Source organism: Hemitrygon akajei, chromosome 22 (assembly GCF_048418815.1).
Source record: "Hemitrygon akajei chromosome 22, sHemAka1.3, whole genome shotgun sequence".
Lineage (NCBI taxonomy): Eukaryota > Metazoa > Chordata > Chondrichthyes > Myliobatiformes > Dasyatidae > Hemitrygon > Hemitrygon akajei.
In genome coordinates, this window is record NC_133145.1 from 30,700,533 (window position 1) to 30,717,244 (window position 16,712).

Below are 16,712 nucleotides of genomic sequence, written 5' to 3' on the forward strand. Positions count from 1 at the left end.
GGAGAGCAACAGGTGATGATGGTAGAACAATGGAACATGTGTACCAGGGTCTCGGAGAGAATTTTGTTTGTACCTTTGGTTATTGGAGAAGCCTGATTTATGATTCAAATGAAGTAGAGAGTAAAGCATGCACGCATTGTGGCATTGGCAAGATGCTCAAGAACTTAAGAGGGAGGAAAAAGACCAAGGTTCTGAATGGTTTGTTTGTCTTGAAAAATGTCTTCCCTTTTCAAAATAAAGAAAGTTTTAGAAAGCTGTTTTTTTTTCAATTTGCCATTTAAAGGAATATTTGCTAATAAAATTATTTAGTGGGCTTACAAACAAATATGAAAATCTGTAAGTCAAGATATTGCTTCTGATATTATCAAATCTGTGGGAGACTGGTCTAGAAAAGAGACAGAATACTTAGAAAATATAAACACATTAAAAGAGCAGTTCTAACCTGTATGTTGTCAAAAAATGGGATGCACTATAACAATTTTGGTTTTATGCCTGTGACTTCAAGTATATTCTTTGAGTTGTACATTATTATTATGAAGCTTATGTTTTGCCACAACAACACTATATTTAGGCTTGAACTGAAGAAAGGCACTAACACTCCATAACCTATATTTTAGTTTGGACTGTTATGCAGGTAATTATTTTTAATTATTATTTTGATTGCTTAACAGGTTTGTATTTGGGGGAGAAACTAAGATCTTCAGGACTGAGGAATCTATTGTAGCCTTTCATTAAAAATAAATATACTTTGGTATCATGTTTAACTTCCATTTTAGAACCTTGCTTTCATTTATGTTTTGGAAATTTCAAGAAGAGCTGGTACTTGGTAATTTAGCAGACTAATGGTGGGAAGTTGCTATTCAGCAGATATTTTCAGTGATGTTGTAATTATAGAAACCTCTGAATACTCCTGAACTTTTGATAATTTGGACATAATTTTAAATGTTGTTCTTGGACTGAGTAATATCATGGCCAGTTTTATAATTTCATCTATTCAAGATTATTAGTTTTTCATAAAGATGACATTTAACAGTTTAGTGACAGATTGATCCAATTTTATATTTACCATTACAATAAATCTGATTTTCCTTCTTGGGTGGCACACCAATATGGTGACCTCACAAGAACATTAAAATTAATGTAGAACATCTTATAGAAATGATCACCGCCTGGTGAAATCTTTTTTTTCAAATAGATTTCCACTGTTTTGCTGCTTATTCAGCCAGTGGATCCCAAACAGTAAAGGTCACTGATTTTAATGCTTGATTTCTCACTGTTTCTGTCCTACTTTGCTTTGCTGACTTTTAATTCCTCTTTCTAACTCTACCATGGACAGTCTTTAATCTTAAATCAGAAATGAAAGTTCATCAAGTGTCAGGAAGAATAGCATTTTGGCAACTGATTGGAAAAATATTTGATGGCTGTATAACTACCGGTAGTTGTCTGGTAACCTGGTAGCAGATTGTCCAGGCATTCCAGTCTGCCTTATCATGAAGCAACTTGGCAAGCTGTTCGAGCTGCTGAGATTCTTCTGTTTCGGTTTCTACAAAATGACCAATTTCTTGGACATAGGTTTGCCGTTTATACTAATATATTGTATGGTATTAAATATACTAATAGTTAGAGTAATTTTTTCTTCTAGCTTTCCAGCCAAGATTGTAGCTGTATAATGGTTGGTTGGTCTAGGTGGGCATAAGAGCTTGTTGCTGTGATTTTTTGAGAAGTGTGTTCTGAAAAATGTCAACTGTAAATGCTTTGTAAATGAACATTATAAATGTTTCACTTCCCAGTTTTACAACTTTAATTTTAAATGGCCTCAACCTTTTAGTATTTCAACATTTTGAAAGTATCTAAATGCCATTGATATTCAGAAGTACTGTGCCTTTGACAGTTGACTTACACAGATGACACAGATGTTACTGAAGACTAGGGCTGATGGTAAATTGGTCAGTGGTGAGCACTGGAAACTCATTGCTGGCAGAGACGATAAAGGCCAGTTTTAGAATTTATTAATGCGTTAAAAATGAATACATTAAATTGCCCACATATATGTTAAATGTAAGCATGAAACTGCAAATTACTGATAATCATACTTATGAGAAAGCCATAATTTTTCTGAATTTTCTATTTGTTGTATCTTTGTTTTCCCTATTGCAGATAATTTACTTGTTTCAACATTGTTTCTGGATGGGCTTGATTGTTTTCTTTTACTTTATGCTCACTGATTTGCTCTGTTACTGTGCCACATTAATTTGAATGGTTTATAATTCCATTACACAAGTTCTGCCTGATGCATTGCATGTATAATTTGCCACTAATATTTTATAATCATAAAAACAAATAAGCTATTTTAAGTCCAGAACAAGGAGGAACACAAAAACTTGGAAAGGAAAATTAATTTTGGTTTCATAATTTTTTAGAACTTCAGTCAAAAATAGACAATTTGTGAATCTCAATATAATTGTGGTTGGTGTGCAGCAACTAATTCAACTTAAACATGAAACAAGTAGCAAAACTATACATTTTTGCATTATATTTTCAACTTTGTGTATCAGTTATGTGATTTTTTTAGATTGATTAATGCATAGGACTCCCAATTGTCTGATTTATTATTTTGTGAGTCATTTCAAAGTTAAAGGTAAATTTATTATCAAAATACATTTGTCACCATGCGAGAATATTTTCAGATGCTCGAGATGCAAAGCAACACACACAAAATGCTGGAGTAACTCAGCATGTCAGGCAGTACAGTATCTATGGATAAGAGTAATCAGTTAACATTTTGGCCCAGGACCCTTCGTTTGGAGTCCTGTATCTTCTTACTGATAGAGCAACCCAGACGAGACCATGACCTGGGTAGTTGGGGACTCTGATGATGAATGCAGTTTTCCTGTGATAACGTTTCATGGAGATATATTCAGTAGTTGGGAGTACTTTACCTGTGATGGACTGGGCTATATCCACTACTTTTTGTAGAACTTCTAGATCAAGGGCTTAGGTGTTTCCATACCAGACTGTGATGTAGCCAGTCAGTATAGTCTTCACTACACTTCTATAGAAGTTAGTTGAAGTTTTAGCTGTCATGCCAAAGCTCAGCAAACTTCTAAGAAAGTAGAGGTTCTGCCAAGCTTTCTTTGCAATTGCATTTATATGCTGGGCCCAGAACAAGTCCTCCAAAATAATAATGCTGAGGAATTTAAATCTGCTGATCCTCTTCACCTCTGATCTTCTGATGAAGACTGGCTCATGGACCTCTGGCTTCTTTTTCAGTCAGTATTCAGCTTTTTGGTTTGCTACCATTGAGTAGGAGGTGGTTGTTATGACACCATTCAGCCAGATTTGCAATTGCTCTCCTCTATACATATAGGGAGAGATTGTGGCATATATGGGTTAATTGTGGTATATTTGTGAAAAGTCTGCATTTATAAATTCAAATTGCTAGTCTTCAGAAGGGTCTTGTAGCAGTAGGCAGAGCATATTAAGTATATACTGACCACAGCACAGTTAAGACTAAACTTGTGATTCACATTCCTTTATTAATGTGGTTGCAAACGCTGTGAGTGGAATTGCGGTTTTGACAATTGAAAGGCAATGAGAAAATGAAGATCTGGAAATAAGTTAAACTGTAAAACAATGAGAAATTTTAAATCTGTGAACAGACAGACTATAACTTGGAATAGGAAAGGTGACAGATTTTTTAAGTATATATGCCATCGTTGAGTGCTTTGTAAATAGAAAATACACGAAGAAGACATTTGATGATTTAGACAGTGCAGTGCAGGCATTGTTCAGTCAACAGGTTTGAGTGTGTCTGAACATCTGTCATCTGGATTGCTAACTCAGTTTGAAAATGTGACTTGGCAACAGCCAGAACTGCATTTGTGGTGAATAGTGAAGAGAAGACCAGTAGGTTGAGGAATTCAAACAGATTTTTGAGAAAGGATTATATCTAATAAGTTTTCAATTCTCACAAAAATGACATTGATTAGAAATGTTAATTGACAAAGTCCTAGGTATTTGAGGTCAGAAATATACTCTGGGCAACAAGTACAGTAAGGACAGGCTAACACTGATGTGTTACGCAAATACAACTGGCTCTATTAACTCAGCCTCTGATTAGCGCAGGAAATATTTAAAAGAGGAAACCAGTTGATTTTTTTTGCTGAGAAATCAGTACTGCACTTTTTAAAGAGTAATCTGGTGGGACATTTGCTCCCATGTGCAAATGCACCAACGATCGAACACCTTGGCTTGGATGTGACTGTCCATTCTCATCATCGTGGCTGTCTTGTCGTTTCAGAAGATGAGTCAAATTTTTACCACAATTGAAGTGCAGACACTGTAATCAACCTGTGTATGGGATTGATTGCATTATCCTTTTTCATTTTTTGTGCCCTGTGCGTTGGGAGAGCATTCTGACTGGTTGCGTTACTGCCTGGTTTGGAGGCTGCAGTTCGCAGTGTTAAAAGAATTTGCAGAGGGTTGTAGACTCAGTCAGCTCCATCGTGGGCACAAGCCTCCCGACCCTCAAAGACATCTTCAAAAGCTGGTACATCAAGAAGGCGGCATCCTTCATTCAGGACTGTCCCCATCTGCAACATGCCCTCTGCTCGTTAACCCACAGCCCACTATTCAGCTCAGTTTCCTCCGTTTTCTCTCATTCTGAAGCGATGACTTGCATGGTGTCTCAGTGAATTAGCATATAGTATACTTACCAAATGAATTCCAGTTTTAGATTCCAATATAAATGGATGCAAGAAAGGCTCCTGTCTGCCTGATGCAAAGGGTTTTAAGTGGAACAGATGGATGTTTGTAATCAGGTTCACAGTGGACAAAAACACCCATATGTCAGAACTTGGGTATTACTATCATTTAATTGCCAGTCTTGTTTAAAAAAGCCAGAAGCATAACTGATGTGGAGAGTAGAGAAAATAAGGCACTACAGAATTACCACACATCAGTGGAGACTGATTCTGCATCTTTCTTGTGCTGGTATCTTATTTGGGATTATCTTAAAACTGATTCACGGTGTCAAAGATGAAATTTTATGACATCCATCATTGAACATGCAGTAGAACAGTACAGCACAGTGCAGACCCTTCAGCCCGCAATGTATATAAACCTACTCATGATAATTCCATCCTACACAGCCCATAACCAACCACTTTTCTTAGATCATATGTCTAAAGAGTCTCTAAATATCCCCATTGTATCAGCTTCTACCACCATACCCCAGCTGTGTGTTCCTGGCACCCATTGCTCTGTTTTTTTTAAAAAAGCCCTATCTCTGACATCCGCCCTAAATTTTTCTCCACTCGTCATAAATGGATATCCTCTGGTATTGGCCATTGTTACCCGGAGAAAAGAGGAACTTCCTCTGCCTGTTCCCTACCTAATTCTGCCTCCTTTTTGGAGATGTCTGTGTCCCATTATAACCTATGACAACCTTCTATACAATCCACAACACCACCAACTTTCCTGTCATCTGCAGATTTGCTTTCTGAACCTTCCATTTCCTCATCCAATTCATTTATAAAAATCACAAAGAGTAGGGGTCTCAAAGCAGATCTCTATGGAACACCACTAGCCACGGGCCTCCAGGCAGAATACGATCCATCAACCACCACTCATTGCCTTCAGTGGGTAACCCATTCCAAATCCAAGCAGCTGAATTTCCATGGATCCTTTGCCTCATGACTTTCTGGATGAGTCCTCTACAGGGAACTTTGTCAAATGCCTTACTAAAATCCATATGCACTCAGTAGCCACTTTATTAAGTACAGCTGTACACCTACTTGTTAATGCAAATAAAGAAACCTGACTCGAGTGCAAGGTTAGAGCCCTCTGGGTGCTGAGGGGAGAAATCAGGGCCAGGGCAGAGGAGATTCGATTCCTGCACAACTGGCATAGCTGCGAGTTTGGACCGCTGTTGATTTGAAGAGTTTCAGAATGACTTCGACCGGACAGCAAAATATGGAGCCCCAAGCCCTTCACAGTAGTCACGTCCTAGTGCTGTTTAGACAATTTAAGCGCCAGTCCAGATTGGAGGTGACAGCTGAGTTTGCTTGCTCCCCGCAATGTTCACTCCTCTCTCCAGGGTGCCAGAGCCTATTGCTGTTCTGTTGTTTGTTCAATTTAAATGCCAGCCCAGATAGATTGAAAAGACGGTGTCAGGATCTGAGGTGAGAGGCAATTTCGCTCGCTCTCCTTTTTCCATGGTGACAAGGCTATGAAGACTGCCCCAGCTGCTGTGCTCCATGCCCGATGATGTGATGAATTGATAAGCGAAGCTGTGGGCCTATTGCAGGCTGCTCTGGGGTTTGGATCTGAAGACTCAATTTGGCATGGAATGGTGTTTTTCACTTCAATTGTTTGTATGATTTGCATTTTTTTCCCTCTTGCACATCAAGTGTTGGTCTTTTATTATTTTTTAATTGGATTCTTTTGGGTTTCTTGCTTTGTGGCTACTTGTAAGCAAACAAATCTCAAAGTTGTATAGTTTGTACATTCTTTGATAATAAAAGTACTTTGAATCTTGAAAAGTGATCTAAGTGACTGTTGGTGCCAGATGGGGTGGTTTGAGTATCTCAGAAAGTGCTGATCTCCTGGGATTTTCACAGACAACATTGTCTAGAGTTTACAGAGAATGCTGCAAAAAAACCCAAAAATAAGCATCCAGTGAGTGTCAGTTCTGTGAGCAAAAATGCCTTATTAATAAGAGAGGCCAAAGGAGAATGGCCTGACTGGTTCAACCTGACAATAAGGCAGCAGTAACTCAAAAAACCAGTTGTTACAGTAATGGTGAGCATCTCTGAATGCACAACGCATTGAACCTTGAAATGGATAGGCCACAGCTGCAGAAAACCACAAACATACACTCTGTCTGCTTTATTAGGTATAGGAGGTGAATATCCCCATGAGGGATATTCATTCCCTCCAGTTTAGGTACAACTTGTCCTTCTTGTACGGGCCCTAACTGCCCTGGAAGGGAACTCACTGATCTTTATACCTGAAGCATCACTACCATACCCCACCCCAACTCATCATCAACTCCTTAGCATCATTTTGAATGTCATCATCTGGTGTAGATACTTACTGAAGCATAGACCAAATTTTGGACTGGATAGGTTGTTCAGTTGAATTTTAATGAAACCATTTTGCTAAAGTCATATTCATGTTCAAACTTTGTACACTGATCTTAACATTATTCAACTTTTGTAACCATGTACATAGTGATATTGTTTTATTTCTGTCCATTATGTAACTGAGTTCTCCGTTCTTATGGGTTAATTGAATACTTTAGGAAGAGTGTCTTATCGACGCAGTATTTATTAATTCTTACAATGATGTTTAATTAATTGAGTGTTTTGATAGTTTTGCCAGGCTGATTAATTTTAAATTACAGCTTAGTTGGAGGATTAGTATATCATAATTACTACAAGATAATTGACGTAGATAATAGTGGTTATGAAAATTTATTTAATACAATGGATATTTAAAAAAAGTTTTTTTTGTTAAGCGCTGGTAACACTTTCCTTCATACCTTTGCTTCTCGACATATGTCAAGCAATTGTTATTAGCTTGGTATTGGTATGCAACATGTACAATTGGCGAATTTGATTCTAATTCTCCTCAGTTATAGGTTCCCTCACAGAAGAGACATTAAAATAAATGTGTGATGTGCTTAACAATAGTGTACGTTCTTTCCAAAATTAGACATAAAACAGGTCGACTGGATGAATAATTATATTGAGGAACATAACCACTAAGCATTTTATGTGTTGCTGTATTTAAATGTAAGAATAACAAACTCTGTAATCTGGTTTCAAATTGCAAAAAATGAATACTAAATACCAGGGAGCAATTTAGATTTGTTTGTTTTTCTATTGCTTTTGAAAGCAATCACTCTGAATTTAATTTGCTTGTACGTGGTCTGATATAAAGCATAAACATTAAAAAATGTTTTTGTACTGATATTAAAACACTTCATTTTTTTTTTATGCAGTACGTAACCAAAGTTGACAAAGGATTGCACCAACGTGCAAAGCCTAAGGCTAATATCCCATCATCACCTTTTCCAGAGAAGCTGCCTCAGACTAATGATGTTATTGTACGATCAGTTCAGCAAGTTCCTACAATTACACCATGTCCGTCCAGTCTTCACGGGGTTGAAGAACAAACGTCAGGGAAAGCAACGATGGAAGAGGTGTCTGAGGATAAGAGGACTTCCCAAGACATTGGGAAAGACAAACAGTGGAAGGAAATGAAAGTGCAACTATCAGATCTACCAGGGATATATGCCAAACTATCTAAAATAAAACTCACAGGTATTGTATGATATCATCTATCAGCTTGAATTCAGAGAGAACAATGTGTTTGGAACCTGATTTCATTCTTCTGCAAGAGAGTGGGCTTTATATTGCCACTCTTTTGTTCATTCAAATATATATTTGCCAATTGCAAAATAAATAACCAAAATAATATCTCTACTTGAAGAGCAAAACAAAGACAACATCATTTCAAGGCAATTCCTGATATAAACATTGAATACATTTTAAAATCTCATCCAAGATCAGTCCAGTATATTTCTAGCCAAAAGTTTTGTTTACTAATCTCTTGATTTTTCTCTAAGTCAATTCAGTTCATTGGTTGTTTTCAGTTTTCACTGTAGTATTGGTCTTGTATATATGGGTTAAGATTTATTGGTTGGACCATGAAAGGTTGCTTATTAGATGAACTATGTGAAATTTATAAACAAGAGATTACTCAGAGACAAAAAACAATTGTGGAGTTAAAAGATCAGATGGCATTTGAAGTCATCTTCAGCCTATACAAAGTTAAGCTCATAGGCAACATTCCTGTGAATCTTATCTGCACCTTGTCTAGCTTAATCACATGCTCCTTATCGTGTGGCTACCAGAGCTGCACACAGTGCTCCAAATGCGGCTTAACCATCAAGTTATGCAACTGCGACATGGCATCCCAAATCTTATTTTAAATTCCTTGACTAATTAAAGGTAAGCGTATCATATACCAACTTCACCACGCTGTTTACTTATGTCATCACTTCCAGGGACTTATTGTGTCCTGTGTTTGATTCCTGACTTGTAAATGCTCTCTGAAATAGTCTAATTTGTGTATGGTGGCTAATCTGTTGGAATGGGGTAAGAATCAAAATGGAAGGTACACCCAGAATTGACTTAGAAGCTGAATTAGGATAGTTCATTTTAGGACCAATTTGTCCCTCAAATAGCTAAAGATTGGGAAGAGCTGCCCCACAGTTTATTAAAATGATTGTTTAGCAAAGTTGTCCTTATGGAACCATATCTTTCAATCAATGTGCCAGGTTCCTCTAGTTCCAGCAGTAGGGCAGAATCCAGCTCCCATCCCAGAGGGAGCAAGACATTGTATTGACTGGTTGGGTGTGGCTCTGGGAGGCTTGATTCTAGCCTGAAGAAACCAACCTCCTGATGGCCAGCAGGAGTGTGGAGATTCGACATGTTATCAAAAACCTTGATAAACTTCTATTGCCAAGAGTTAGATTGCGAATCTTTCGAAGTAAGGCATAGGGCCTGCAATAAATAAAAGGTATGATGTGCTATGCTCAAATTTGTATGAAATAAAAACTGAAAATCCTGGAAACACTCGGCAGGTTTTGAAGCAACTGTAGAAAGAGAAACAGAGCTAATCTTTCAGGTCCAAGGCCCTTCATTGGAACTGGGGAAGAGAGTGTCCCAGCTTCATTGAAAGCTCTCTTGCCTGAATTCTAATTCTGTTCTTTCTACAGATGCTGCCTGATTCGCTGAGTGTTTCCAGCACTTTTTTTCTACATCAGATTTCTAACATCTGCTCTTTTGTTTTTATTTCACTAATTTGTCAGATAATTATACTGGAAGTCAAATGATTAATGTACAGAAGGAAAAGGTCTTCATTTATATAATCTCTCATGGTCTTGAAGTGTTCCAAACAGCCTGAAAATATGGTCCATTTTTTTGATCGGTGTAGACTCTGTATAGCTTTGCCAGTATCAAAACGTAGTAAAACCTTGATCTCATCAACCCACACTGAACGATTAGTTACCATTGAAAATAATCTGGATATACTTTTGACTTTAATATGCTTTCACTCAGTTTATTTTTTATATTCTCAGTAAAATGTGAAGAAACTGATCTGTTAGGAGCAATTCCATTTCTTTGGCTGAATCATCAATTTAAATACCACAGCCAAGTTATAAATAGCCTGGGTTTGGAATTGTTCATTTGAAGGTAATATACATCCAGATATCAGTCTTTACCCCTGAATTCCCTAATGTTTGCCTGTATAGGATTTCTGGGTAAATTAACATTTTTTTACAATAGCAGTGCCATTTAAGAGGATTTCACTTGCTGTTGTCTTTATTCACTTAATGTTATTCTTCACTACTGGAGTTTGAATGCAGTAATACAAACAATTAATCTATGTGGCAAGGGAAGACAGATCAGTCAGGAACTAATAGAAATGGATGTTATTTAAGTTACTTGACAATTTATGATAATTAACTAAGAGAATCCATTAAAACAATTTAATTGCAGTTGAAATTGCTTTATGGGATGAAATGCATCTTGCAAGGTCAGTGGTAGCAACTAAACATCTCATTTGTTCTCCACTTACCTTTTATACAGATCAATTGTGCGGGCAAAATTGTTGTTAAAAAAATGAACAAAGTAAATTTAAGTTTGGCACTACCCATCTGTTACTGGTCACTTCAATTACATTGGGAAATTAATTTTGTGTTGTTTCATTGTACTTTTTTAACTTCTAATTCATATTTGTTTGTTTCTGTCAATTTTCTGCAGTTTATTTCAAAGTTTCAAAAAGTCCAAATGTTCATTTAATATCAGAGAATGTACAGTGTACACTATACAATTTGTACTCTTCACAGACATCTATGAAACAAGAACCCCGTAGTTTGACTGATAGAAACATCGAAGCCCCGAAGACCCCTTCCCCCTGCACAAGCTAATTGTTTGGCTTTTTGAATTTTATACGTAGTACAAAATTGGCATGAGATCAAGAGCTCATTTCTAAATGCATGTATGTTTAGAGGATCCAAATTTCAAAAGTGCAAAAACATACAATAGTGGTGACTGAAAATGGAAAACTTCTCAGAACCCTTGAATTCTAATGTTAGTGATCTGAATAAAGTGAAACCTATGTCATCTTCTTGCAGGTTATCACAGTAGAAGGAAAACAACAAACTCTTCTTATGATAATCTCAGTTCAACATGCTGAGAGGATTGATATGTGTTAGATGAGAGTATTCTGAGATTTGGAATGACTTTTACTGAGCTTGTAATTGGAAGAATTGTCTTTCTGAACACACAATCCTGCATCCAGGATTCGAGTTTGAAGTGATTGTGGGCACTGAATAAAACTATGAACTTATAATTGCTGGAACTTCTGTATTAGTACAAGTGTGTCTTACATTGTGGTTAAGAGAATGATGGTGGTGTACTTGGATATTTTCTGGTGGGTTGTCTCTGGATTTAGCAGAGATCTAAATCAGGTTATCCCTTCCAAACAAAGTTGTTTTCCTTGATTAAGATATGTGGTTTTAATTCATCAATTCAAACAGTACAGATTTAGGGTTGTAGGGGGAGGGGTTAGCAGAAGAATGGTGGTTTCTTATCTCTATCCTGATCAGTTAGAGCTCTTCATTGTCATATACGTTTGGTCTACATTTTACAAACAGAAATAATGCACGAGTAGTTCAGTTTAGGGATTGTTGTGCAAACCAACATGTTTTTCCATGAATTATGGAAGTCAAGACTTATTCTTTACTGGACTGATTACTCAGTTACAAAGAAGGATTTGAATGTAATGCCATGTGCTAGTGAAACAGCAGCACCCATATGACTAGTTATATCTAAACTATGTAAAGGAATTATGAACAAAAACTAATGAATAGCTGTTCCTAAAAATTATGGTATCAGATGACATCTGAAACTTGTAATGAACTAACTGCTACCTTATTCTTCTGGCCTAGCAGTAAAAGGATGCCAACAATTGCATATTGTGGACATAAACAAGACTGAATAGCAGCTGTTGAAAGGAATTTAGTAATTCATCAAGTGATTAAACTGTAATGCAACAAGATATTTAGAGTCCAGATTTGTTTTTATCTGATATTGGCAAAATTCCAGGAAAGGAAATAACTGAGTTATTTAAAAGAGAAGTTTGTACCAACAGCCTGCTGCTCATTATGGATGTGCATATTAAATGGTATGAGATGGGAGATGTTCCTTATAATTCTCCACAAAGAGACTAGAATTGAGTTATTTTGAAAAAGCATGATGATAATTTGTAGGGAGATTGATGATGCTCAGTTCTTGCATGCTTGGTTTAAAAGCTGACAGAGTCAGAGATCTGAGTGCAGGCTCCAGTCTGCCTCCATACATAATGTTATCTTGTGATAAGGACATAATAATTACTGATGAAGGAGTGGCACTTGACATACACTCAGCTGACTAGCACCCACAGAGTTTTCTTGGGCATCACATTGTAGATTAACATTTCACAACTAAATCTGTCTGAGCTCCACTCAAGGGGGTTTATGAAGTCTGTGAGCAAGTGGGGAATCACAGAATCACAACAAGTTCTCTATCCATTCAAACGGAAGAATTCTTTCTCTGACCAGCAAAGTCTAAACAAAGAAGCCTAAATCAGGAAATCTAGTTTAGAACTTCTGGTCAAGATGGTGCCAGCATACAATGCTCCCTTGGTTGACATCTTCCAGATAGCCCGGGAATCGAGTGCATACTTGGACAGCCTCGAGGTGAAGAAACTTAAGAGATGGGGTGTGAGCCGATGTTCAACTCCATTTTGCTGATTAAAGCATCTGTTAAGCACCGATTGAAGCGTCGAGGAAGATTGAGACATCAAGGCGAATGCCGAAGGAGAACAAGAGCCCAGTACGAGCTGCCTTCCTTTTGATCACTGCTGAGAAGGAGTCTGTGAGCGGCCTATCACCATGCGGCTCTGTGGCAGGTGGATGTGGTGTCCCTCTCTTCATTGACAAAGGAAGATGCTACAGTGGTCCTGTATTATCGATTGGAATAACATATTAATGGACTGTGGACTTTCTCAGACTTAAGGTTTTTACATTCTGTGTTCTTCACCTGTTTCTTTCCATTTTGTTGTAGGGGGGTTGGGGTCGATGTTCTTGTTTTGTGTGAGAGGAAGGTTGTTTGGGAGTTGATGATCGGGATGCTGTTCTTTCTTTGAGAGGGGGTTGGTTTGATGTTTCAGATTGATTTTCATGTTCTTTCTTTGTTTCGTGCCTATCTGGAGAAGACAAATCTCAGAGTTGTATATGGATACATACTCTGATAATAAATAAACGTTTGAACCTTTAAATGAAATAAAGATACGGAAGTTCAGATTAAACAGGGAAAGAAGTGGCAGAAAAAGTTGGGGAAAAAAAGGCCTAAAAACAAATACTTCCTTTCTGAAGGAATAAGACTGTCCACTTAAAAAGCAAAATTTTCAGGGTCAGAGAAGTTGTTTGATCATCATACCATTAAACTTACTCACTGCTGAGCGTTGCTGGCTACTTTTTCAGCTGTTTTTGATTGCAACCAGGATGGAAGTATACCTCCCTTCAATGAGATATCAACCATTTGCAGAGAGAAATTTGTGAGAATACTCCTGAGGTTTGCAATGTGTGAAAGCTGAAAGTTGAGACTATATAAATGCCTTGTGGCAAATACTAGTAGACTGGCCTCAAGGTAATATAGAAGTGGCTAATTTGTACAACTGAGTCCCAAACTTTTGAATGGCTTAGCCAAAATTTCTCTAAGGTTAGTTTTCTTGAAGGAAATTACATTAGAAACTGTTCACAGTATACATCTTTGTATACTTACCAATCAAAGATAACAGTTCATGGGTATATCAGAAATCTAATTTTGTAATCAAATCTGTTAGACAAAGGTTATAACTTTACAGCTATAACTTTAGTGGTAACTTTCTGACTGATGGTCCATAAAGTTGTCAGTGATCAATAGCATTAATTCTGGATGGTCTACTATGTCAACAAAGGCCCTTAATGTAAGATAATTAATTGGAACTCAATAATTGCCTGGCTTTTATTTGCACAGAAAATTACGACTTGTGTTTAATTACATTCAAACAGCACATGGCTGATGCAGCTGTCTTCTTCATAATTCGGAAAGGAGAGAAACTTCTATCACAAATTGGAAGGAAGAAAGGGCAGAAGAATTGTTGTAGGGACTGGAGAAAGTATTGCAAGATCTTTTAAAAGAGAGAACAAAACTTGAATCAGAACCGAGAAGAAGCAGTTCATCTCTGGGAGTCTTGTACCTTGTCTCTGCCAAGCAATCCTATCAGTACCATTCCCCAGGTGTCCCCTGCAACCCTGCAGATTGATCACTGTCAGTTGCCTATCTAAATTGTAATTGAAAGTACAAATTGGTTCTAATTCCACCACCTTTTGCAGGCAGTGATCCTAACTACTTCCTTGTATTTTTTTGGCCAAAACTTTAAACTGTTTCTCATGTCCTTGAACCATCTGCTGATTTTAACAGCTTCCATCTATTTACCCTGTCTAATCCAGTCATGCTCTGATACACTTCAGCTTCTTATTCAAGGAAGACAGTTCCTGATTTTCTACTTTAAGGTCCATTTTTAAGCTGAAGTATCACATTTCTGATAAATCTTCTCTGCATCAGTCAATAATAGAATAATAATAATAATAATAATAATAATAATAATAATAATAATAGTAAAGTGTACTAATCAGAATAGGTTACAATAGCCCATCTGTGGTCCATCCTAGCAGAGTTTTATGCAGGTTAACATAATTTCCCTGCTTTTGTATTCTCAGCTTCTATTTATTTCTCCTTGGATTGCAAATGTAAGTGTAACTGCTTTCAATGATTTATGTGCATGTACACACAGGACCCTCTGTAACTCATCACCTTTTAGAATTGTACCATTTAATCTGTATTGTCTTTCCTTTCTCTGCTAAAACATCTCACTTCACACTTCTGCATTAAGTTTCATCTGCACTTATCTGCCCTTTCTTACAGTATCCCTGCCTTCCTGCATTTTACTGCGATCCATTTCATTGTTTTACACACTTTGAAGTTTTGCATCACTCTGCAAATTTGGAAATTTTATCCTGCATATCCCTGTGTAAGACATTTGCTTTTTCTCTCAAAGTCTATTTCTAATCCATGTCACTAGTCATCTTTTAATTCGTTACCTCTCAAATTTACTAATCCGCCTCTTGTGTGAGACTTCAAATCTCAACCATGCATTCCCTTCATCAAAAACAAATCAATCAGGTTAGTCAAACTAAGTTTATCTGCAACAAATCTGTGTGCCTCTACTTTTATCAACTCAAACTTTTCCAAGTGCCCACTAATGTGCTTGATTATTATTTGAAAAAGCTTCCTGATACCTGATGTTAAGTTGACTAGCCTATATTACCTGTTATATTTTGAACATTTTCCAATTACTTTGATATCTTCCTTGCTCCTTGGGTATATTTGAAGAACATAGCAAGCCCTTCTGCGATTCCTACCCTGACCTTCCATAGCACTTTTGGATGCATATTTGTTGACTTAGTTACTTCAAAAGTATCTGGCCTTTCTGTTATATCCTGTATCAATTTACATTCTATTGATCATCTCTATCACTTCCCCTTTTACTGAATGAAAAGAGGGGTGTTAAGTGGAAGGAGAGTCGTCTTTATTAATCATTTGCTTACCGTGGTTGCTGTTTGGACTGAGCGGACCCATGTAAGGTTGTGCGTGTTCACAGTCATTATGACTAACGCTGTGAGAGATCAGTTGATTGAATCAGAGATTAAGTTCTGTAAATAAGGGCGCCAAATTTTCAAAACTGTTTCATATTTATCTCTTAAATTATAAGTAATTTTTTCAAATGGAATACAGCTATAAATTTCCTTCTTCCAACGATCTATACTTAAATATGTATCCGATTTCCAAGTAACTGCAATAGCCTTTTTGGCTACTGCCAGTGCAATTTTTATAAATTCTTTCTGATATTTATTCAATTTGGGTTTCGGTTTTATCCCTTCAATATCGCCTAGTAAAAATAATTAAATATATAGGTGCTCCGAAGATGAAATAATTGATTATTTGGGGAAAGAAATATATATACTAAAGTTATTACGAACTCCATGGAGCATGTGGGGATCTTCCGATATCCAGGCACTCTTTCTTTTTTTTTCTTTCTTTCTTTTTTCTATAGGGGTGTTGGGGGGAGGGGTTAAGGGGAGGGGGGAAGGGTATATATATATATTTTCATATATTTTCTTTTATTTCTGTAATTATTTGAAAACTCAATAAAAAAAGTAAAAAACAAAACAAAACAAAAAAAAAGAGATTAAGTTCTGCTTTTGCTATATGGAGACTTGGGAATCAGAGTCTGTGACTTTGAAGGAACACAGACCACACTATTGCAACATTTTCAGAGACAACTGCATGCAATGTATTACAAGGCTGCAGTGATAACCAGGCCAGATCTAGAGTAGGAATTAACGGGTATTATTTAAGGAGCTACTTATCTGTCATTAAAACTAAATGAGTATCGAAAAGCTGCAGATGATGGAAATCTGAAGTAAAAACAGAAAGTGTGCTAAACTCTCAGCATCGCAGAATAATGAAATTTCAGATGAGAGCTGAAAG

The 16,712-nt window shown here is 36.9% G+C and overlaps 1 protein-coding gene across 2 annotated transcripts in view; it reads left to right on the forward strand.

Moving 5' to 3' along the window:
- The window catches only part of cox10 (cytochrome c oxidase assembly factor heme A:farnesyltransferase COX10), a 138,566-nt gene that overhangs the window by 27,564 nt on the left and 94,290 nt on the right, over positions 1–16,712 (forward strand). For both annotated transcript variants that reach the window (XM_073025903.1, XM_073025904.1), the window contains one exon: positions 8,006–8,327. In XM_073025903.1, the coding sequence (XP_072882004.1) occupies positions 8,006–8,327 (322 nt within the window). The remainder of the gene's footprint in view (positions 1–8,005; positions 8,328–16,712) is intronic.